General features: G+C 36.4%; 2 protein-coding genes across 5 annotated transcripts in view; one reads left to right on the plus strand and one right to left on the minus strand.

The window, feature by feature from the left end:
• LOC101739332 (uncharacterized) overlaps nt 1-448 on the plus strand; it is a 36046-nt gene extending 35598 nt beyond the window's left edge. For all 4 annotated transcript variants that reach the window (XM_062668567.1, XM_038011024.2, XM_062668568.1 and 1 more), the window contains one exon: nt 1-448. In XM_062668567.1, the coding sequence (XP_062524551.1) occupies nt 1-243 (243 nt within the window). In that variant the 3' untranslated portion in view covers nt 244-448.
• On the minus strand, nt 397-26403 carry LOC101739478 (uncharacterized phosphotransferase YvkC). Its single transcript, XM_038011115.2, has 23 exons — nt 25790-26403; nt 23427-23681; nt 21549-21717; nt 21176-21286; nt 20519-20758; nt 20232-20359; nt 18650-18811; nt 17680-17858; nt 16788-16936; nt 15934-16070; nt 14883-15024; nt 13683-13830; nt 12748-13017; nt 11309-11440; nt 10641-10790; nt 9834-9998; nt 8943-9159; nt 4943-5184; nt 3630-3781; nt 2628-2855; nt 1700-1889; nt 921-1038; nt 397-644 (listed from the first exon to the last, which is right to left on the minus strand). Exons 1-23 carry the CDS (start codon nt 25899-25901, stop codon nt 460-462), a joined length of 3981 nt encoding a protein of 1326 aa, XP_037867043.1. The 5' UTR covers nt 25902-26403; the 3' UTR covers nt 397-459.

Below are 26403 nucleotides of genomic sequence, written 5' to 3' on the forward strand. Positions count from 1 at the left end.
GTGATGTGCGGGGCAGCAGTGCAGTGGGTGTCGTGGCGGGGCGGGGAAGAGTGCGGCCGTGCGGTGCGAGCCGGCGGCGGCGAGGCGGGCGGCGTGCTGGTGGGGCGCGTGCAGCACCGCGGCGACCACCTGCTGGGTCCCGTCCTGGCGCCGCACTACCGCTGCCACCTCCTCATATACGGACGACCGTTCGCCTTCAACTGCTACGAGCTACTCGTGCTTGCCGATGACGTTTCGACTTAGTTTCGCGCACAACCAAGATTTAGCAGATCCAAAAAGTCCAAAAACTTTTCTATTTTTGGAGACGTCGATAAATTACCAAACACAGAAGAGTTTAAAGTGTATGCGTGTGTGTGTTGTTGTATGACTTTTTTTTATATAAAAAACATTTCAGACTTGTATTTATTAAATGTTGTATTTTAAAAATAAAATTTATTTATAAATTATATTTGATTGGATTTAATTGTCGTCTACTTTCGCGGCGTTTTCGATTTGTTCGTCTCCCGGTTTATTTTCTACTACAACTTTTTCGAGCACTCCGTTGGTCCCGGACAGCCGGACCAGGTCGCCGGTTCGGAAGATCTCTGTCGCATCTGTAGCGCCGACGATACACGGCAAACCATACTCGCGAGCGATCACAGCACCTGTGACAAAAATTCATGTAGAGAGCCATCTAACGGTGGCTTTAGTTGCAAATGTGTATACATCGTAATAATATCCCAATAATCAATAGCGATGGTTCCTTTCTAACACATAGATTAAATTCCAGACTGCCAATAAAAAATAAAAAAAACTAGGAAATTTCTGTCCAGAGTGAAGTACAATTATTTATAAAGCCATAAACCATAAACCCATAAAAACCATAAACATACAGTTATATTAAAATATATTGCAATAATTGCTTTCTAGAATTTACTTACCGTGTGAGATAAGGCCGCCTAGTTCAGTGACGATTCCAGTCAGTAACGGGAAATAGGGGGACCAGCCGATGTCTGTCGCGTGCGTTATCAGCACGTCGCCTTGTTGCAGTTGATCGACCTAAGCAAACGATCATTGCTTTCAAATCCAACTCTTTACAGGATCTTAATGATAAAATGGCATACGCATCAAATTTAGAACTTCCTCACTCATCTGGATTTAAGTGTTTCTTGGACTTGCTTTCCGCCTCCCACCACGACACATGAGGTTGTTGTTTCAATTGTATTTTATCACAGTTGTTCCAGCTTTCAAACCCAAGCACACGGATGCTTTGCAGTGGCAATACATAAGGCAAATGTAACGTAATATGTAGAAGGTTCTGCCATAATATCTATGAAATTGGGTATGTATGAGCAGTAGTTAGAAATGGCCAGTATTGCGTGCCCGTATCCGAGAAGAATAGCTGGATTTATATCTTTTTTTTTTAATCATCAGACCTTATTACTTACTGGTGGTAGGACCTCTTGTGAGTCCGCACGGATAGGTACCACCACCCTGCCTATTTCAGTCGTGAAGCAGTAATGCGTTTCGGTTTGAAGGGTAGGGCAGCCGCTGTATCTATACTGAGAACTTAGAACTTATATCTCAAGGTGGGTGGCGCATTTACATTGTAGATGTCTAAGATCTCCAGTAACCACTTAACAGCAGGTGGGCTGTGAGCTCGTCCACCCATCTCAGCAATAAAAAAAAACCTAAAAATGAATTAGCAGATGATTCTTACTTCAGAAAGTTCTTTGACGACACAGGCCCTGGCCACTACCTCTCCGCCGCAGACGGAGGTCGCTTCGATTCTGACGTCACCGGCCCTGACCGAAGGACCTTTTGCTTCTAGAGGCGCTATCCATCCATTATTCAGTTCGTTGAATTTCAACTTGCACCATTTCGGGTAATACTGCTGGCGCTGGATTGCCCTAGTAAATTGATGAGCTTGAAACACAAGTGGGGGAATACTTTCGTTCGATCGAATCGTGAGATCTTGATCAATGGTATCATAACAAAGCTTTAAGACGTACACTTAACGACCATTCCTTTTGACGTGACAATGTCTTAAAATTCGATGGAGCCGGCTGCACGCACGAAAAAACATGACTCATGCGGCATTACCTCGCTCTGAGGCGTACATGTTTTCGTCAAGTATGAAGTTCAGTGAAAAGTGAACGTGGTGTAAATTGTTTATAGCAACGATAACTGCGATAATTGAAAAATGAAACCATTCCATCAGTATTTTCTTATGACGTTGCCACGTTCAACTATCGTCAGTAAACCGACTTTACAGACAACCGATTTTTTTTAGATTTACTGGGAAACCCGCATGTATAGATGATATCTATCCTTCACGTCTGCTTCTATCACGAAGTAGTCATGCGTTCCAGTTTGCAGTTTATTATATATTTGCCTTTATATAATATCATTAGGTCATTGACCTCAAGTCTTACAGTGAGTGATGATGTCTATGGGCTACTGCAACCAAAACAGAAAGGCGAACTCGATTACCCATTTATGCAATAAAATATAGAAAAGAAAATTTAAGCGATTATACGAATTATTTCTGAGAAAAGTTTGCTGATTCATTGCTGCGGTCAAAATGCTTGCAAAATTTTCTCATGTATCTTTGTTACTTGATGTGACGATTATAATTATGTGCTTACTTCTTTAACAACACCGGATCTCTTTTCCTAACGTACTCTTGGAGTTCGCCCAGCCTGAAGAAAAATACCAAGTCTGGATGCGGCAGATACCATTGGCGTACCAACATGTCGCCGAGCCGTAATAACGCCAATCGCATTTTATGTGCAGCCAGAATGAGGTGCGCTTTCGTGCCCTCGCGGTGGCGGACCGCTCTCCTGCAGAGAGGCAACACCCATCGTAGGACTTTCCTAAAAAGAGAAGTCTGTATAAGACATGAATACTTATATAAATAATTTTTATGCCACTAGACCCGGGGTTCCCAAACTTATTTTGTCTACTGCCCATTTTGAGTTTTTTTTTTTTTTTTGAAAAAATGTTTTGTTCTCGCCACCATTTTTTCACCTACTAAAAACCAGTATAGCGAGAGCTCAGTTATTGTCTAAGAGACTTAGATGAAATTATAATACAAATCACCTCCCAAGACCCACCCAACGTGCCTATTTTTCTGGATCTCTTACCGCCCTCGAAGTGGATCGAGTGCTTGCTTCGCTGTATTTATAGGCAGAATTGTGGTTATTATCTATCCGTGTGGCCAGTACTTCAGACCTAAAGATACTGCCAAACCTCAAGATTAAATATTAGTTCGTTCTGTGTGAAATTAAACGTAAAAGTCTAGAAATTATTTTTACAGAAAAATACATAGTAGTTAGTACAATATTCCAAAGTCTTATTATACCTAATATTATTATAGTATTTATACTATTATAGTAGGTACCGAAGTCGTTTGTGACGACAAAAATGTAAAATATTCAAAACGTCTACAATAATATAACGACAATAGAAAACAAACGCGATATTAAAACACAAAAGTAGTTATAATTATGATAATACTTAATAGTGGAATTTATTTGAGAAAGTGAGAGACCCTTGTTCTTCGGATCACTCTATACACTTACCTATAGCGCCCGTTTTGGGTGATGAAAAATGTAACTTCAAATTTATTCGTCAAAACACGTACGTACCTGGTGCTGTTCTTCTTAGGGGTGGTCAAGGAAGCGATGACTTCGTCTGTTGTCTTAGATTGTTGTGGTTCCTCCGGCGAAGAACGTAGGTTTTGTAGTATTTTCATCATTTCTTCCGGGACCAATATCCATGGCTTCGTGTATAAATCAAACTGAAATAAAAAGTGGATATTACTAGTTTGTGAGCTTCGTAATTGTAGTAACACTTTGTAGTGTTCCTTATAAAAGGAGGTAAACGAATGTGATTCAAAAGTAAATAAAAAAAAAATGGTCATAAACAAAAACACGGGTAGACATTGCCGGTAGGTAAAATAGGTAATAGAATTTTTACGTACAAAATCAATTGCCCCAAAGAACAACGTCGTATCTTTAAATGTTTTCTATATGAAGTTTCATTGTTTCTTTGAACTTTATTGATAATTAACTCTGTGTTAAAAGGAACGAATGAAATGTGTTGTTGAAGTCTATGGGCTCCGATAACCACTAACACCGTTAGGTCGTCCACCCATCTTAGCAATAAGAAAAAAAAAATTTTTTTTTTGATGCATAAGAAAAGTCAAATGTTTCCCTTTTATATTCTACTAGCAAACCCAACAAACGTTGTCCTATACACCCGTCTTAAAGCGCATAATTTCCAACTTTGATTCTAAAATATTAATAAAAAATAAATTGCAATGGACCGAATTGTGAATCTAAACCATTCTCTAATATCCACACGACCACACAAAAAAATATCATCAAATCAGCCCAGCAGTTTAGGAGTTCACTAGGATAGACAGCGACAGCAGAGTTATAAGATAGGCTATATCATAATAGGCTAATAATAGGCTAGATAATTTACTAATAAAACTTTGTATTGCAATTCTCAGTGAAGGGATTTTTTTTATTGCCCTTTTAGGCAGACGAGCATACGGCCCACCTGATGGTGATTGGTTACCGTCGCCCATGGACTTCAGCAATGCCAGAGGCAGAGCCAAGCCGCTGTCTACCGTTGAGTACTCTCCACAAGCCTCGTTTGAAGAAAGACAAGTCATAGCCCTCGGGAAACACCATGGAGGGGAGCTCATTCCAAAGCCGGATGGTACGTGGCAAAAAAGATCTTTGGAAACGCACTGTGGATGAACGCAGTGGCTCCAGGTAGTATGGATGAACTTTACTCCGATGGCGGGCGGTGTGATGGTAAAAACGAGATGATGGAATCATCTCAAATAATTCCTCAGAGCACTCCCCATGGAACATGCGGTACAAAATGCAGAGAGAAGCGAAGGAATATGTTTTATTGAGTGAAAACTTCATATAGAGACTGTTACTACCTCCATGATAGCCCTGTATCCGTGGTGCTCGAGGAATGTGCAAATGTCTAGGTAAATATGAGGGAGATTCCTTTTCAACCATCTCAATGCGTACTTCGGGTCTTGGGCACGAAATTCGTCCATCAGCCGGGATTTTTCTAATTGCCTAGTTAAGTTTGCCAAACACTGTGGAACCTCTGCTGATAACACATCTCCGGAGCTTAGCAATTTGCTGATCTCATTACATTGTTCTGGAGTGAAGTCTGAAAAAAATAACATCATTATTTTTTAGAACTTTAATAGTCTAGTCAACAAGTTCAAAAACGTGTTAAATAGACATAAAGCTCCTAAAAATATGTACGATAGCTCATTGGATGCGGAATGATGTCTACAAAAATGTTTTTTAAGGGTTTATTAGCACATAAAAAATTGCGATTGTTATAAACAAAATAAGATTAAAAAAAAAAGGAATTTGGTTTTTCCTTAATTATTTCTAAAATAATGATATTTAAGGAATTTTGAAAAAAGATCCTGAAAGAGGAGAAAATTTCCAATAAAAAAGTCCCAACTCCCGGAATTCTATCTCTATTATTTATAAAAAAAAATTAACGCTGAAAATAGCGCTCCGCGAGGTCGTTACGGCATAAGCGCGCCGTCTAAAAAGCCTAAAATAATTTTTTTATAGTATTAAATAACAATTTAAAAATTTGAATAAATTATGGTGTAATCTAAACACTTGAACGAAAAAAACCTCGGTGAAAAAAAAATTTTGTATCGATTTTTCAAAAATTTACACCATTGTTAATTAACTAACTTTTTTCCAATCTCTGTTTTTATAAATTACGGTATAAAAGTTACAATAATTCATCTATAAATTTTTCCCTTCGTGGAGCTCTTATCATTTAAGTACTTAATAAAGTTAAGCAAAAAATTTTTTTTAATCTTTGTTATTTTGATAATTATAATTTTTTTTAATTAACAAAAAATTAAATTTCTAAAAATTGTTATGAAAAATAGTTTTTTTTCGTAATATCTTAATATTGCTGTTTTTGCATCTACCATAGGTATTAATTAACATTTAAAAAAAAAATTTTACGCTGTTTGTTAAGAAATTGTTTATAAATAAAAAAACTATTTTGATATTTAAAAAAAAAAAAAATTACCGTCTTATTGTATAGGTGAAATAAAGATTTTTTTAAAAAAAAATTTCTTAAATAAATGGTTTAAATTGTTTAAAATCGTTTTTTTCATATTTCAATTGTTTAAATAATTAGTTAAGAAATTATTTTTTTCTTAAAAATCATCATTGACTCTTTTCAGCGGATTAACAAAGAAATACATTTTTTTATAAATAATTTCATTGTTTATTAACTTAACAATTTGTTATAAAAAATTAATATTAATCGTGTTTTTTTTTTTCGAAAACTAAAAAAAATTACAAAAACAACCATTCATAACAAAATATAGAAAAAAATTTTTTGTATTTTTTACACATTTTTAGATATTAAATGATAATGAAATTACAGCCGTTACATAATTTGTCAAGTTATAAATTGTTATAACTTTTAAACTATAAGAGATACGGTAAAGGACACTCAGGTCATTTTTATAAAGGATTTATTTATCTTTAAAATAAATTTAAAATCGATCCTGTAACTATTGTTTATCAGTTGTTATAAGCATTTGATAAATAAATGAAAACTGATCGATAGCAGAATGTAAATGAGGTAAGTATAAATTAAAACTAGTATATTATTTAAACAAAATTATATATTTCTATGATTTATACGTAATTAGAAAGATATTTTATCATAGAACAAAAAAGTTTTTGGGTCCGTAGCTGTATCTATATTATTCAACAAATTATAAGCTATGAAATTTCAAAAAATATCAAAAAAATCTTAAATTTTTATAAACAAATGCTTATAACTGATAAACAATAGTTACAGGATCGATTTTGAATTTATTTTAAAGATAAATAAATCCTTTATAAAAATGACCTGAGTGTCCTTTACCGTATCTCTTATAGTTTAAAAGTTATAACAATTTATAGCTTGACAAATTATGTAACGGCTGTAATTTCATTATCATATAATATCTAAAAATGCTGTAAAAAATACAAATTTTTTTTTTCTATATTTTGTTATGTATGGTTGTTTTTGTAATTTTTTGTAGTCTTCGAAAAAAATATAACGATTAATATTAATTTTTTATAACAAATTGTTAAGTTAATAAACAATGAAATTATTTATAAAAAAATGTATTTCTTTGTTAATCCGCTAAAAAGAGTCAATGATTTTTAAGAAAAAAATAATTTCTGAACTAATTATTTAAACAATTGAAATATGAAAAAAACGATTTTAAACAATTTAAACCATTTATTTAAGAATTTTTTTTTAAAAAAAATCTTTATTTCACCTATACAATAAGACGGTAATTTTTTTTTTTTTAAATCCCAAAATAGTTTTTTTATTTATAAACAATTTCTTAACAAACAGCGTAAAAATTTTTTTTTAAATGTTAATTAATACCTATGGTAGATGCAAAAACAGCAATATTAAGATATTACGAAAAAAAACTATTTTTCATAACATTTTTAGAAATTTAATTTTTTGTTAATTAAAAAAAATTATAATTATCAAAATAATAAAGATTAAAAAAATTTTTTTGCTTAACTTTATTAAGTACTTAAATGATAAGAGCTCCACGAAGGGAAAAATTTATAGATGAATTATTGAAACTTTTATACCGTAATTTATAAAAACAGAGATTGGAAAAAAGTTAGTTAATTAACAATGGTGTAAATTTTTGAAAAATCGATGTAAAATATTTTTTTCACCTAGGTTTTTTTCGTTCAAGTGTTTAGATTACACCATAATTTATTCAAATTTTTAAATTGTTATTTAATACTATAAAAAAATTATTTTAGGTGATATACCGGCTTTTTAGACGGCGCGCCTATGCCGTAACGACCTCGCGGAGCGCTATTTTCAGCGTTAATTTTTTTTTATAAATAATAGTGATAGAATTCCGGGAGTTGGGACTTTTTTATTGGAAATTTTCTCCTCTTTCAGGATCTTTTTTCAAAATTCCTTAAATATCATTATTTTAGAAATAATTAAGGAAAAACCAAATTTCTTTTTTTTTAATCTTATTTTGTTTATTACAATCGCATTTTTTTATGTGCTAATAAGCCCTTAAAAAACATTTTTGTAGACATCATTCCGCATCCAATGAGCTATCGTACATATTTTTAGGAGCTTTATGTCTATTTAACACGTTTTTGAACTTGTTGACTAGACTATAATATGAATACGAAAATATTTTTTAAGTATCCGAAATTGATCCTTATTTTGGTAGGCGTTAACTTAACAAAACTCTTGAATGACTTCCTCTCATCATGATCATAGGCCACATTTTAAAGTAAGGCGGAGAGGATATAATTACACCACAGTTTTAACCGTCTCTTCATCGGTATTTTATCGGTTTTCGCGATACGTACACATCATTAAAACTATTTTTACCGGCTCAAGTTCGCGTTTTTAATTATGATTATTTGCATTCCGACGTTTCGTCATCACGAATACTGTAAAGTAATCGAAACATGAAGATGAGTGCTCTGAGGAATTGTTTGAAATGATCCCCTCATCTCCTTTTTATAATCGCACCTCCCGCCATCGGAGCAGAGTTCATCCATATTATCTGGAACCACTGCGTTCATCGACAGTGCGTTTCCAGAGGTCTTTTTTGCCACGTACCATCCGGCTATGGAATGAGCTCCCTTCTACGGTGTTTCTCGAGTGCTATGACATGTCCTTCTTTAAAAGAGGCTTGTGGAGAGTATTAAGCGGTAGGCAGTGGCTTGGCTCTGCTCATAGCATTGCTGAAGTCCATGGGCGACGGTAACCACTCACCATCAGGTGGGCCGTATGCTCGTCTGCCTACAAGGGCAATAAAAAAAAACATAAAAAGAACGCGAGATTAAACCGTAAAAGCGGTTTTAATTACAGCTCTATATTACCTGCACTCCCTTCCATGAGTATGGTCATAGCTATAATCTGACTGGACGTGCTGGCCACGGTGGTCACGCTGTGGTTGTACGTCAGCTCGCCAATCAAATCTTCACATTCAGCAATACTTTCCAGTAATTCGATTGGTTCTTTGGCGTTCGTTCCAACTTCTAGATCTTTCGCTTTCTTAACTGTATCGTTTAGTTTCCATTTCGAAGTCAATATAGACTGAAACGTGAATTAATTTTAAAAATACATTTTGGGTGTTACGTTTTTTTGTAATTATTTCTTAAACAAGAACAGCGTAACCACTTCATCGTTTAATATCTCCATCTATACTATAATATTATAAAGAGGAAAGATTTGTTTGTTTGTTTGTTTCGAATAGGCTCCGAAACTACTGGACCGATTTGAAAAATTATTTTTCCATTAGAAGCCGACATTGTCCCTGATGAACATGGCTACTTTTTTTAATTTTTTTAATATTATTTTTTTTGGTTTCATGTGTGTTTTAATGTTTCCGAAGCGAAGCGAGGGCGGGTCGCTAGTTTTATTATAAATAGAATTCATTTGAATAATATCAAAATAAATTCGGTCTTTAACATAAAAGTTAGAGCAGTTTAGAAATTATTTTAAATTATACAATGCAATAATTGGACTGCTTTTTATTAAAAAGTTTACTACAAAAAATTACAATATTGTACTACAAATAACAGGGCAAACACTAATCTTTAATAACTTTTAAATTAATTTAAACTATTTTTACGAACTAATTATACGTTTATTTTTTTAAACTTTTTTATATCTGGCGTTTCGAATACTTTACAATTTACGTATTGTAAATACCGAAGATTTGTATGTTTTTTTTTTTCGGTTCTAGATTATTTTAGTTCTGTACTTACCATAATCATATGATGAATAAGCCTTATTCGATCAGTCCAGTGCGGTTTTCTGCGAATCAGCGCGGTCTTGTGAATGTTTTCGTCCGCTATTTTGTGTCCGTTTATGGCCATTTCCATCATTCGTATGTTAGTGTCTAGCTTTTTTGGTACTCTTCGATAAACCGACTATAAAATGAAATGTAAACAATGAAAAAGATGAACTTGATGATGGTCGAAAAATCGTTTATAAATTTATGAATGATGAGAACTTCATTCGGAAAATATAATATTCATTTGTTAGGTGACATAAGTGGAATACAAGAAATGAGATCATTTACTTGTTTATTTGAAATATTTGCATGGTTTGAATGAAATGAGTTTATAAGGGGAAATCTAAAAATAGCTCCAGTAAGAAAGAATAAAAGAGTGGAAGATTACGGTCATATAAGCATTTTATGCGATAAAAGGATAATCGTGTAGCCAAAAACTCAGGGCGAGTGTGAACCTTAAATTTTCCATTCATTTTCGTTACTCTGTAAATTAAAATTTACTCATTACTATTTTCATTGCTCTTTAAATTCTTCGGTAAGAGAAGAGGTTATGTACGCTACGCTGTAATTACGGTTTAATGAAAGATTAGCCGTACTCACACGCTTCGCTGGGCATTTAAAATTAACATTATTATTTATGGTCATTATTATTAGGGAGTCCAACACTGATATAATTATTAGGCTATCCATTAAGTACATGTATTTTTTACATTTCAGTAGTTATAACGGAACATCCGTAAAAACCGCTGTAGATTTATATATTAGTATAGATTCTAACATTATACAAAGATATAGCGCATCTGTAGTGGCTGAGCGTTAGACTGTGGTCGTACTGGCTGCCGTTTGTGATTATGGCTCGGTCCATGCTCCATATCAGCGGACGTATCACCAAATCGTAGGTTAGCGGAGTTACAGGCTTCGGAAGAACCTGTAAACGATGACCTAAATTTGATAACGAATAGAATATTATATTTTAATGTTAGGGGTTGTGTTGGCGTGTATCCATGCGTATATTTGTGTCGAATTTTTAATTGTTTTACTATATTTTGAATAGTACATCCTTATTACAATAAGCCACGCTTCGCTGTGATTGTCACTAAAATCGAATATACAAAGTGCATTTCGTGTATTTATTGTAACAAGTTGTGTGTCATTTACCGCACAGGTAGGTACCACCATCCTGCTTATTTCTGCCGTGAAGCAGTAACGTGTTTCAGTTTGAAGGGTGGGGCAGCCGTTGTACTGTAAGAACTGATACTTAGAACTCTCTTAGAATGTCTCTAGGCGGGTAGCGGCATTTACATTGTTCATGCCTGTCGGCTCCGATGACCACTTAACACCAGGTGGGCCTCACAGCTCAATAAAAAAACTTTTTAAAATATATTAAAACATGATCGCAATTTAACAAAAAATTACAGCAAAATTGTTTTAAAAAAGAACCCTCACCTCTCCAGTGTTGCCGAATGTGGTCAGTTCGTTATCTGCCATAATCGGAGAGTCGACTTCGTGTAGTAGCTCTTCTTCAGTCCATCGTTCTAAAGACGTAATCGGCCGCGCTTGCAATAAATACACTTGATCCTAAAAAAATATATTATTGCTTAGATAGGTAGACGAGCTCACAGCCCACCTGATGTGTGGTTACTGGACTCCATAGACATCTACAACGTAAATGCGCCACCCACCTTGAGATATAAGTTCTAAGGTTTCAGTATAGTTACAACGGCTGCCCCACCCTTCAAAACGAAACGCATTACTGCTTCGCGGCAGAAATAGGCAGGGTAGTGGCACCTACCCGCGCGGACTCACAAGAGGTCGTACCACCAGTAATTGCGCAAATTATAATTTTACGGGTTTGGTTTTTACACTATGTGTATGTACAAGCTTTTTTTTAAGTTCACAGACGTCCACTGTTGGAGATAGCCCTCCCTTAAGGTTCGCCGTAATGATCGTTCCTATGTAACCTGTATCCGGCGGATTCCCGTGACTTTTAGCAGTTCGTCGGTTTACCTCGTGGGAGGCCTACCCACACTGCCCTTTCCGGTGCGCGGTCGACACTCGAGCCCCAGCGTTCTCTGTCTACTGGTCTGGTATCTGTTCTACGAGAAATATGCTCTGCTCGGTTTGTATAAAATCATAATAAAATAATATGCCCTACCCTAGTTTGTATAAGATTATAATAAAAATTGAACTATCATCATCTTCATTGCGGTTTTTGCGATGCACTGATATAAGCACGTTAAGTTTGAATGCGCGTTTCAACAATTAACAAATAATTAAAAAAAGATTACACATCACAGGCGCTTTAAACATCTTAAAGTAATAAAAAAAACTTCAGAGGTGTCAAGGGACACCCGGATGGAACGAAGTTCCTTTCGATTAATTAGTGAAGGAACTGTAATTTTTTTTAAGTTATAATAATATATTACGGCATTATGAAGAAGAAAAAAACAATACTGTGAACTAAATTACTATTGTTGAAACGCTATCTCGAGAAGCTGTACTCATTACGCGGACCAATCGGATACGAGCAATGTCACGCGATAAGCGCCTACACGTTGATTGGTCAGAATGACGGATCTAAAAAGTGTCGTGACAACTTTTCGTAAGAATTTTTTCCGTCTAGCCCCCTTTCACAACGCGCGATAAGGAACTTCGTTCCAACAAAAACGAGACAATATCAAATATTTTAGAACGGAACTTGAAAGTTATTAAGTCTTCGAAACACACAATCAACGGCATATCGGGTAGTTATCTGCCTACCGATGTTGCCAGGGTATGGCCAGGCCGCTTACTATCTCCAGTACTTGCTTAAACCGAAATCGAAGACCAAGGGAAGCTAATTGCCGGCCTTGATAAAATGGGGACAGAATATCCTCTTTACTTACGCCACTTATAGCCCACTCTATATCCCTCCCGGCCCCCCAAAGTTCCTCTTGTACAACACCTAGTCGAGCTAGCTTAAGTACTTCGGTGTCATTCAAACATGCAACACTTCTTTCTTTTTCCGGAACGTCTTCTGTAATGACTCCGCCGCTAGATGACGCGACGTGGCGTCGCGTTTTAGATCCTAGTTCCCTTTTCTGGATAGTGAGGACGCCGTTTGGTTCTCGCTTCACGATTATCGTGTCGGGCTCTACGGTACCGGAGACGACGCTCTGCGAATAGTACAGATGGTAATTGGGGCAAAAAAGTTAATGTAGATCTGGTGATACAAAAAAAAAAATCCTTATTTGATATAGGTAATGCTACTACGAAAATTAAATGGAATAATCTTTTAGTCTATTATCATCGTCAAGGGAGAGACGAGTGGTGCCACGCTGAACAAAGTCATGAGTACTTAAATAAAATATTTTTTGTTAATTCATTTAAGGATTTTATTATTCAAAATTTTATTGCACACCAAAACACAATTAACATAAAAAAAATAGTCAACACGCTACATGATACCTATATATTTATACCAAACTAAAAATCAAACTAGATCGCAAGCGACGGGTTCGACGAAAACCATGACCGGTGCTTGAGGTACCTAAAAGCCCCGTTAGCGGATCAGGAGGATCCGAAATGACGTGTTTTGGGCGACGTCGACTGCTTTCCATTCGGTCCACAGGATTGGGAATGCACACGGTATAGACTACCACCAACCGCTTCTTTAACCAGATCTGACAATCTAGCTGATGTGTCCACGGCGCGCTTGCCCTTTAAACGACCGAAAATTATCAGCATCTCTAATTCATGTCTGAGAGACCGCATGATTTGTCCGAAGAAGCTCGCGGCAGATGGCAGTACTCCATTATCTTAAATAAACGTTAGTGCTTACTTCTCCCAATCCATAATTTGCGGTGATGAGTAGCCTCGAAGGATCTCCAGCGTCAGGGTGTCGAGTGAACATGACGCCGGCGACGCGAGGCGACACCAGCGTCTGCACCACGACCCCGCCTCCGCATAAACATACTTGGCCGTTCTGTCTGTTGGAGAAACCACATTTACCTATAGTACCGTCACTACTTACCACTCTCCTCATAGCTCGTCAGAAGGAGGACATAATATAGCGCTCAGGAGAAGGCGTGGAGGGAGAGACAAGTAATTTAAAAAGTTGATTATTGTGTAGGTAATCTATCCAAATACGATTGACTTTGTGCAGTTGTTGTTGATACTTCAAGGTTTTCGTCACAGACCATAGTAATATCAATAAATGACAACAGATGGTGTATTTCATATATTTTATTTTATTATTTAGCTGCAGTTAACTAACAAAAAACAATTAAGGCTTCGAATTACTGTTGGTAGGACCTCTTGTGAGTCCGCGCGGGTGGGTACCACCACCCTGCCTATTTCTGCTGTGAAGTAGTAATGCGTTTCGGTTTGAAGGGTGGGGCAGCCGTTGTAAATATACTTGAGACCTTAGAACTTATATCTCAAGGTGGGTGGCGCATTTACGTCGTAGATGCCTATGGGCTCCAATAACCACTTAACACCGGGTGGGCTGTGAGATCGTCCACCCGTCTAAGCAATAAAAAATAAAAAGTCACAATATGGCGTGAACAAACAAAGTATAACGGTGTGCTTAGTGCGAGTTTTTTAACTTTCTCGATAGCGTAAAAGTTAACTCATATTTGTATGGAGTTGGAACCTTTGCCTACGTTTGCCGCTAGCGACGTTAACAAAACTCGCACTAAGCACACAGATGGGGACAAGCACAGTCCTCCATCGGCAGTCGGGTAACTAAACCACTAGAACCACTAACTTACTGTTAAATTAATTGTAGTATTATAGTTTATAGGCTAATAGAACCAACCCAAACAACAACACAAACTTTTTTATTGGCCTTGTAAGCGGACGAGCCTACGGCCCATCTGATGGCGAATCGTTACCGTCGCTCAATGACGTCACCAATGCCTAGGGCACAACCTAGCGGCTGCCTACCGCCGAGTACTCTCCGTAAACCTTGTTTAAAGAAGAACATCTCATAGCGCTCGGAAAACCCCGTAGAGGGGAACACGTAAAATGACAACCATACCTGCGATAATAGGTACTTGTGAACTCAAACATGGAGCCCCAGCACTTCTGGACCGCTCGTATCACGTCATCGTCGGTGACACAACCCAAAATTGTTTCGTTCTGTCCAGCAGCAGATAACGCCTCGCTGTCTTCTCCGACCGCTAAAACGAAAAGCTTAGTACATGCAAAAGTAGGTACCGACCTCCGTGCTCATGTTCGCAACGAACCCGCGACCCTGCTTGAGCCAACGATTTTTTTTTTATTGCTTAGATGGGTGGAAGAGCTCACAGCCCACCTGGTGTTAAGTGGTTACTGGATCCCATAGATATCCACAACGTAAATGCACCACTTACCTTGAGATATAAGTTCTAAGATCTCAAGGACAACGGCTGCCCCACCCTTCAAACCGAAACGCATTACTGCTTCACGGAAGAAATAGGCACCACCCGGTGGTACCCACCCGCGCGGACTCACAAAAGGTCCTACCACCAGTAAGTCGAAGCCTTAATTGTATCTTCATACAATTAACACTAGCCGTTGCTATCCCACCCTAAAAATCGGAAGAAATAGACAGAATGTTTGCATTTACCGGTGCGAGCTCACAAAACGCCAAACCGTCAGTCGACTGATGGCGCGCCAGCAAAGATCTTGGGGCTTATGAAGAGTACGGCAGGCAGCGGCTTGGCTCTTTCCCTGCCATTGCCGATGTCCATGGGCAACAGTAATCACTCACCACCAGGTGGGCCGTATGCTCGTCTGCTTACAAAGGCAATGAAAACGCCTAGTTAAAACAACCATTGACAACTTACTCAATCTGGAGCGTCATGTCTATAGTTTTTTAAAACTGTTAGTATTGTAGCTGTTGCAAGTCTTTAGAGTTTCAAGGGACCTAACTTAGATTCCAACGTCCTATCTATTTCCACCGCGATCCAATCACGTGTTTCGGCTTAGATTAAAGGATAAATTGTCCTAATACAATTTTCACTGACCTCATATCTTAATGTGAATGCATCTTTTATTGATTAAATATATTTCAAAATTCAAGTCTTATTTTAATAGATAAAATTTACCTGAAGATCGAACGGCAAATCGCAACTCCTGTGCGTCTTTCAACTGTGCGGATTTGCTCCTCAACTCCTGCATATATTCTAATATGTCTTTCTTTATATCTGCGCTTAATTCTAAAGCCAAGAATAATGATGAAACTCTGTAATGATGGTCAAAATATACATTCTGCAAAATACGTTATTTATCTATATATTAATGCGTGAAGAAAAATTTTGTATCCCTTTTTACGAAAATTACGCGGACGGAGGAGTATGAAATTTTCCACACTTATAGAGATTATAGAGAAGAAGTGCACAATGCTAATATATTTTTTAAATAATGTATAAAAGATGCATCAAATCAACAAAGAAAACATTACACAAACTACATATTAAGTGTATAATCTATGCACACTACCATGTATTTGACGCACACACGCATGCATACTATTCATTTATTGCAATTTATTGTCAAACTTTTGTTCTTGACGTCGGTGGTCAAATTGAGAATAGATTAAATATTGTTTGTCTTTATTAATATTTTTCTATAGTGTAGTCTTGGGGAAATTTGTGATTATAGAAGTATAATAGTCTCTGAAAATAGAATCATAATAGTGTACAAACTTATAATTTCAATTAATTATAGTCGAATTTCGACTACCTGGTGACCACTAATAAATTTAACTACGCCTACTTAAGTTTGATAGTGACAATATTCATTAAACGACACAAATTGGTGTAGATAAGTGACATTTACAACGACTTTTGTTGAAACGAATTCGAGATGCAATAAAAATAGAGCACCGTTTTTAATGGTAGCACTTATTGCGACAAAGTGTTTATGCGTCGAATATCGATCATGTATAATATATACGTACTTCTGACATCGTTCTTTGAAGTAAGCCTCCTCATAATTTTCATTAGCTGCCTCTATATCTTGTATAGCTGCTTTCAGTTCAGTATGCAATTGAAGATGTTTCTCCAGTGCTTTAGTTGTTATACAAAAACCCGGTGGCACCCGGTATCCCTAAAAATATTATCGAACGTATAAATTGATAAAATAGCTTAATTATAGCAGAAACTCTTATCAATATGAAATTAATTAGGGAGTTTAAACAAAATTCAGTGACTCTGCTTTATAATATATATTATAGCAAAGAAATCTAATGGACCAATATTATTCAAGACAGATATTTTCGCGCATCAACTAATCTAAGATATTATAAAAACTTACTTTTCTACTATTGGCATATTAGATATCATCAGTACTACCATTCTTAGCGGCAATTCCTACACACCTTGTATACTTTAAAAACAACAACACAGTGATATGTTATAAACTAAAAATACATTTCTTCCTTAATCTTATAACTTTAAACGAGCAATTCTTGTATATTAATATATATATGTATATTATTATAATCTGAATCTCGGAAACGGCTCCAACGATTTTCATAAAATTTAGTATACAGGGGATTTGGGGGCGATAAATCGATCTAGCTATTTATTTTCTGAAAATGTTGTTTTATTCGTGTTTTCAATAATCAACTCTTCCCGACATCTATTGGCAAATAATAATGCTATTTTTCTTAATTAAGGGTAACTAACCGCTTTAAAGACACAATAAAATGGCGTTATCAAAAAAAAAACCGAGCAAGGGTAGGTCATCATCTAATATAATTTAATGAGTGTGTTGCGATATAATCAAAAGAACAATTTCAATTCAGATTTTATTATAACTATAAGAAATACCTGTGAATTTTAACTGACCTCATCATTCTGTACGGAGGCTAGTAATGCCAAGGATGCTCCTTTCCCGCCGACGTAATCAGTACACGTTGCAGCACGTTCTTCGAACGACAAACAATAGCCAACGAAACCAGCATCTTTTTTTAACAACCATTTCAAAATGGGCGCTGGAGTGAGACGGACTGATGGCTGAGCAATGGCTGTATGAAGAAGAAGGATAATACCAATCAACAATCTTATTACACAGATTCACTATTTAATTTTATATTTGAATTCGTAAGTGCCAAGTTATAGTTGCATACAGTGATACTGGTGGTAGGGCCTCTTGTGAGTCCGCAAGGGTAGGTACCACCACCCTGCCTATTTCTGCCGTGAAACAGTAATGCGTTTCGGTTTGAAGGGCAGGGAAACTATTCTGAGACCTTAGAACTCACATCTCAATGTGGGTGGCGTATTTACGTTATAGATGTCTATGGGCTCCGATAACCACTTAACACCAGGTGGGCTGTGAGCTCGTCCACCCATATATGCAATAAATAAATAATAAATATGTATCTTTTGTGCACGATACAGGCTTGCCTAGTGTGAACGCCAAACTGTAATTAGATTTCGATAAAATTATAAATTGTTTTACGTTTGTGTATTTGCTATGCTTATCGCAGGTGTAATCATGATTCACAGATTACAGTTTCGATGTAATTTGAATTGTTTTACAATTTAACAATTGATGACAATTGATGTCATTTAGCTAATTTTGGTCTTGAATTATTTGTGGAAGTCCAGAGAAGGTTTAAAAGGTAGATAAATATTAAAATGCTCGGAATTAAATAAAAATATCAATTTTCTTTTTCCTTTGATGTGTCCCCCGTCGGACGGATTAATTTTGTTTGTTTTAAGTTTATTTTATACAAAAGTTTAGGTCTTTTGTTTATCGATTGAGGCACTACGAAGTCTTCCGGGTCAGCTAGTATTTTAATAGATATTTATTTACCTTTAGGCAGATATCCAAGCTCCAAGATACCAGAGCCCGCTTCCCCGTCGATATCAGCGACAATAGCGCGGTACACCAGTTCCTGTTGGTACGGAACTCCACTATAAGCCGTACATCCCTCCTCACCGATGCGGAGTACAACTTTGAGAGAACGTTCCTTCGCTAGAACAACAATATAGTATACAGTACCCGGCGATAAATATTACACATCGACCCTGGGAAAGAGACGGTTAATTTTTGCTTCGTAGAGCGTTATATCTGGCGCACATTACCTAATTGACATTTAGTCTCCATAGATATCGGATCGTTAGTGTTTCGTCGCACACAGGTAACGCTGTACAACAAAACAAAATTAAACGACTGTCTCTAACTAAATATCTATGTGCAATATTTATTGCCTGGTACTGTACTTTATTTACGCGTTACTATATTACGATGACATTACGATGATGATAGACGACTAGATAAGTTCACGGTCATAAACGTAATAATCAATCTCACCCACAAATCACAACGCGAAATATTGTATAATATAACTATGACTACTGTATGGTTGTAATTTTTACTAGTGGTAGGACCTCTAATAAGTCCGCACGGGTAGGTACCACCACCCTGCCTATTTCTACTGTGAAGCAGTAATGCGTTTCGGTCTGATGGGCGGAGCAGCCGTTGTAACTATACTGAGACCTTAGAACTTATATCTCAAGGCGGGTGGCGCATTTACGTTGTAGATATCTATGGACTCCAGTAACCACTTAACACCAGGTGGACTGTGAGCTCGTCCACACATCTAAGCAATAAAAAAATAAATAAAAAATAAATGGATTTTCAAAACTTCAAACTTGAACGCATGACTACTTCACATCATTTGCAAGATGGCGATGCACACGTGCGAGCACTAGCTCCTATTAATGCCATCCATATATGTATATGACAATCACCATTTTCATCTAATGAACTTGACCGACACGTACGGAAAAAGGTAATTTGTAGAGCAATTAATAAATAGAAAAATCAAATTAAAACAAAACACACATTTGATAAACTGTCACGCTCACCGATTGCTGTACGTTTATGGTACTATGACAAACAAAAACCCATGAACCGCCAACATTGGAACATCTACATATATAAAAATGAATTGCTGTTCTTTAGTCTCGCTGAACCTCAAGAACGGCTGGACCGATTTGGCTAATTTTGATTTTGAATTATTTGTGGAAGTCCAGGGCAGGTTTAAAAGGTAGAAAATATGAAAATTCTCGGAATTAAATAAAAATAACAATTTTGTTTATCCTTTGATGGGGGACCATCGGACGGATTCCTTTTTATCGATTGAGGCACTAGGAAGTCTGCCGGGTCAGCTAGTAAGCAATAAAGTTAATCTAGAAATTTTAATTTGATATATTAGATTTCAAATTAATTTCATTGTTTATAGATTTAATTGTCGTATAAGAGATTTCATTGCTTATAGGTACTTATGTATGCTATGGTTTCCCATAATAGTGAAAAAATATGACGCGCGATCCGTTTCAATAAACTTATATTTGTAACAGTCGTCCTTAAAAAACCCTGTTAAACTTACTGTGTATGTTTATGGTGTAAGCACTTGGTATTCCACCAGGAGTTTCGCAAAAATCGGACATGATCAAATCAGTATCCGTAATAGTCAGTACTCTGTAATCAGGGAGTCTGACACAACCTGACAAGCACCTGAAAACATAATTTTAACGTTGTTTGAAAATAGAAAAGCTTAGAATAGAAAAGCAGAAAGCTAATCTAAATAAATAACAGTGCTTTATATTGTATTTTTCTATCTGTATTTTAATTTTAATTTACTCTAATCTAATTTTTATTTAGCACAAGACTTACTGAGTCAAAACCTTTTTGTATGACACTCCTCGTAGCACGACAGCGGTACCATCTCTTGCTGATGCCGTTATAGAAAAAGATCTCCGTGTACCCTCATATGCGTGCGGCGCCCAATGCCTCTCTTTCACTCCTCGAGTTTGCAGGTATTCAGTCGTGTCAAGAGCGCCTTCCGCAGTAAACGACTGGAATCGTCCTTGCACGGTTCCCCACTGAAGCCAACTTCCTTCTTCCCATTTACCTCTGAAAAAGAATAACCAAGTGCTACTAATTAAAATACTCATATATCTTGTGGATATTTAGCATCAAAAAAATCATGAAAATGAAAATCATGATGATTTTCGTTTAGTAGGTAATGGTAACATTCATATAATTTTACAGGCAGGCCACTGGACCTAAAAAGAAAATTTAGACACTATACAGAATTGTAATTCTCGCTGAATCTTCTGAGTGGATCGCGATTCGGATCCGGTGGTAGATTCTGCGAAGCACTGCTCTTGCCAGGGCTAATGTTAGCAAAATCTCTCAAATTGAGTCCGTGAGCTCACCTACCCGTACGCGCAAACGTACGAATAGGCTACCAACGGTAGAGAAAAAACTGATGGTGAAATCGTTCGCAATTCGAAGAGTTAAATTTATTTTTTTAATAAGAATACTTACAGCATCGACGACCATTGACTATCTCGCCATGGTTCCAAAGCCAAAGTTTGTGCCGCTAATTTCTCGTTCCAGTCTTTGGGATGCTCTACGGGAACAGAACTCGAGGTCCACCTAAAATTATTATTTAACATGCATAATATCGATCGATCTAAATAGGTTGATCTAAATTAAGCAATCTTTCAACGTATATTTTTTTCACAAAAATCAAGACATTCGATTCCTTTCGAAATTTAAACACATATCAAGAAATCATAGACCGCAATTTTGAACGCTCCAGTATTGAAGTATCAAATGTTCGACCAGGGAATCGCTGTTAGTGACAACATACCATATTTACAATTATTTAATGAGACCTAAACATAAATATACTAACGTTAAATTAAACGTTACATGTTGAGTAACATTGTCTGTTGTTCTTTTTAAAAGACCGTTGTATAAAATTCTCATTCGACAACGGGGCTCTAAAATTTGTATCTTCAGTCCGCCAGCACGCCATCCATCTGCTGTTGATAGCCATGCTCCAACCAGTGTGTCGGGACAATCTGAACAAGGGATTTAATCTGTTATTAACTCTAGCTTTTTTTTCCTCTGAGTAATATTAAGCTTGAAACATTGTTATCGGTTATATTATGTTACGGTAAAAGCGATTATTCCAGTGATTATAATAATATATAACAACCGGTAATTATGTATAATCGCCACTAGTTTTAACAAATATAATAATTTCATGAAAATTCACCATATTAACCGGTTTGTTTGCATAATTCCCAACTCGTAATGGTAAACGTGATAAATTTAAGCAAGTCGAATAAATTGAGACGTCAATTCAATTATTTAAAAAAACGAACAATGAAACTAAAATCAAACATTAAATATAATATAAAATATTAAGGCCAAATAATAAAACTGAGTTTATTTTCAAAAAGCAAATAGGTAATGTTTGATTAATTACTAGTGGAGCTTATCTCTGTACTAATTTCGTATCAAAGCCAAATATTTTTCTATCAACTTTAATGACATAAGGATATTGGGAATTAATAATAATTAACAAATATATACATATCGCTGTGTATGCCACAGACAGAAGGTAAAGATTAATCGCAATGAGCAACAGTATTATCGCTATACATACAGGTATTATTTTAACATTATATCTATTATGTAATACAATAATATAACATACATAATATGTATAATAGAAATGTTTGCTTTGATAAAGCGAAATTATGGAACAATATTCGACCTTGTCTCTAATGTCGAGATATAATTTTACTGCTACAAACTTAATGAGTACACTCCCTTAGCTAGTCTCAGCACTATATACAGGTTCGTATAAATTACTTTTGTATTATTATATACTTTTAAAATAAAATAAATTGATGCATCTATTTACCTATCTATATCTAATATATAAAATTCTCGTGTCACAATGTTCGTTCCCATACTCCTCCGAAACCGCTTGACCGATTCTCATGAAATTTTTTATGCATATTCAGTAAGCCTGAGAATCGGATACTATCTATTTTTCATACCCCTAAGTGATTAGGGTTGTCCACCCCTAACATTTTTTTTTTTATTTGGACATTTTTTTTGGTTATAATGAGGTTATTATGTGGTTGAATGAGGTTTTGTTATTTTTATTATATATTCCCTAATCGTTCACAGCACTACATACCTCTTTCACTCATTTACCACATCCTTACACACTTACAATAAGTTAGTTTTTTTTTCTACACTAGAAATTCCCTAGATATCTTATATATGGCAAAACAATGTTTGCCGGGTCAGCTAGTAATTTATAAAAGTCGATTTTTGTGTGTTCCCTTGAGACTTTGAAATGGCTAGAACGATTTCGAGGAAATTTATAGAAATCTACATAATTGCCTAGATTTAACCAACAAATCATCAAAGAACGGGCATCAAAGCGGGCCAGGTTAGACTAGGAAGTAATAAATACAAGCCCGTTGAATTTCTTTCGCCATTTTTCTCGGGGCTTTGAATTTTTTTGGAGACGGTGGTAGAGATCACTTTGACAACAACAACAGTGAAACATTAATGCGTACAGGTTGAAAGGGCGAAGTAGCCGTTGTACTATAGAACTCATGTCTCAACGTGGATGAGGGCATTTTCGTTGCTGATGTCTATGGACTCCTGTAACCACTTAACGCGAGATAAGCCGTAAGCTCGTTGACCCGTATAAACACAAAAACAACAGAAGACACTCAAGTTGAATTTGACATAATTTACTTACCCATCAGTTCGTAAGATGTGCCGTCTTTTAATTTTATATACACAATTATTTCAGCCATGGGTTGGCGCCCACATAATTTCCGAACTCCCAAAAGCACCGTGACTCCATTAGGCGCTGCAGTGCGAATGGAAATGGAGTCCCAGCCTTCGTGTTGTGGACCACGTGGTGACTCATCTCCGACTATTGAGTGTAAACCAGCTTTCCATCGCTTCACAGCATATCTAGCTAGCAAAAGCTTCAAGGGGTAGTTCCAGCCTGTAATATTGTAATATAGCGAACTACGTTTATGAAAGCAACTATCAACACTATTGCAAACAGAAGGCGAAGATACCTTTTTTAGGAACTAGAGTGATCCCACGTAAATAAGTTCAGTGATATTTAAAAAATTCGTGCCCTAACCGGTTTTTTTTTGTCAGGAAGAAATCGCCGAACTTCCCTCCACTGGGGATGGAGTGCGGGGCATGTCGAAGTCGAACTAACTAAAACCTCCTGTCACTCAACAACCAACGTCCAAACCTGCCTATTTCTGCCATAAAGCAGTAATGCGTTTCGGTTTGAAGGGTGGGGCAGCCGTTGTAACTATACTGAGACCTTAGAACTTATATCTCAAGGTGGGTGGCGCATTTACGTTGTAGATGTCTATGGGCTCCAGTAACCACTTAACACCAGGTGGGCTGTGAGCTCGTCCACCCATCTAAGCAATAAAAAATAAAAATCTCGCATGATGCAGAACTCATGAAAAGGCAAAATGAAGCGTTTAGTGCGGAACACATCTCTCCCATCGGGGGAGATCGTCCCTCTGGACGTCGGACCGGCAGTTGTCGGCGCCACGACCACCAGCCCTCTCGGTCGGTCGTGCCGGTAACAGGTTCAGTTTTCTCCATGTTCCAATTATTCCGAGACTCAAATCATTGGGCAGGTACCAATTCTTCTACTTAATGTTGTAGTGTATAAAGTATAATTATAGCTTTTGCAATTACTAGCATCATTTTAATTTAAAATTAATTCAAATACCTAATAAGCCAAATACCAAATAATAATATCCAATGCGACTTTTGCGTACGTTTACAAATATTGATATAGGTAAAGTCACGACAAGAGCGCAACAATATTATAGGAGTCTGTATTAGTCTGTAAATAAACACACTGCCTAAGTAACTAATTTTTCATTATAACATACAATACATAATCTACAATAATCTACATCACATTGTTCGTAAAGCTTTGATTAAACTTTAGAAACGTTATCTAACAAATAATTTACTTCTAATCAAAATTTAAATACATCGTAGATATTTATGATTGCGGCTGGCTATAATAGTGCAGTGTGCAATCAAATAACACCTATTAAATGCCTAGAAAATGCAAATAGAAGCTAGATGGTTTTCTTAGCATTAGAAATTAATATGCAATTCGTCTTTCATCAACGCAATATAGAATATTCTTTATACATTTTTTTCCTACCTATTCTAGTAATCTCGAGGGGTTATTCTAGATTCACCGAGCTAGTAGGTGAGCTCACGGGGATCAAACCTGATGATGTTGCTAACGCGAACCTTAGCAAGAGCCGTGCTTCGCAGAATCTACCACGGGATCGGATACGCGACCCACTGAGTAGATCCGGCGAGAAACTCAGTTGGCTGTGTCTATGGGTTAGTTTACTCGTCGAGCCTTTCGTCGCGAGCGACGGGTTCGACGAGGACGGTGACCGGTTGATACAACTTGAAACTTCTTCCAATTTGAGTATTGTGCAACAGTTTTACAGGAACTTTTGGTACCAGTGGTAATAGGTGTTGTAAATTTTTGTACTGTAAATAAATATGGTAATAACACATCAAAATGTACTAATAGTATTATAGTATTAATATTTAGACAATGCCGCATCCCTTTGAGCTTTATCCGGACAGGTAAATGTCTGTTAGATGCATTGATTACGGTTAGACGTGCGAGTATGGGTACATTAGTGCAGTTCGTTTCACTGGTACCGTAGTACCTTCACGGAGGTAATTTTTTGGTTAATTTCACAAAAAAAAGCGCTCAATCCGCAGAGGCTCGTACATACATATTAAGATACATACTGTCTAGTTCTGCAGCGAATGAAACGTGTTTTCCAGTTCGAAAAAAGTTAATGATTATTTTCAAGGCCGTTTGTGGTATTTATGTGTTCCTACAAACACACTGGTTTCCATTTAAAAAAAAAAAAAGTGTAAATTGACGGACATTGCTCATAAGTTATGAATGCTAACTCTCAAATATATTAAGTGTATAATCTATGATGTTAACGGTATATTCTTAATAATATAGACAACGGATTCGATTTTTATCGAATACTAATAATAAAATAAAATCTTATGATTCCATACCTGGCAATTTATATTCTCCTCTACGTGCCGGTTGTTTACGTATGAATAACAAATACAAAACCAAGGCTGAAGTAATCAACCCAGCTTGAAGCAACACATCGATAATATCCATATCTATCTGAATAAATACACATAAATAAATGACACGAGTCTCTCGTTCGAGAGTCTAATCGTGTTTAGGTCGACGCGTGAACCACAGCGAGACTCGAATGTTTTAATCACACTGTTGTCCGGCTGTAGGTCTCACGTGACAGGACCGTAATCAGAATATCAGACATTGCAAGGATAGTACCGAACAATTATAATTTTATTTTATGCGCGCATCCATTAGAATGATGCACATATCGTATCGATTGCGGAACATTAATCTAATACTGACAAAATTAATACAAAAACCACAGCACTCTCGCGATGATCTGTTCGGTGGTCACAATTAAAAAGGTGAAAATATAATAAACAAAGACCCGTTTAAGTCACGTCAGCAGATAGCAGTTTAAACATTCATAAAGACATGAAAAACCCAATTAAAGTAAACTGGGTTTTGTATGAATAGCACCGCTTTTTACAGTTTGGCAGTTATTTAATGTTATGCAGTCGTTGTTTTGTTCACTTTT

Source organism: Bombyx mori, chromosome 5, assembly GCF_030269925.1.
Source record: "Bombyx mori chromosome 5, ASM3026992v2".
Classification (NCBI taxonomy): Eukaryota; Metazoa; Arthropoda; class Insecta; order Lepidoptera; family Bombycidae; genus Bombyx; species Bombyx mori.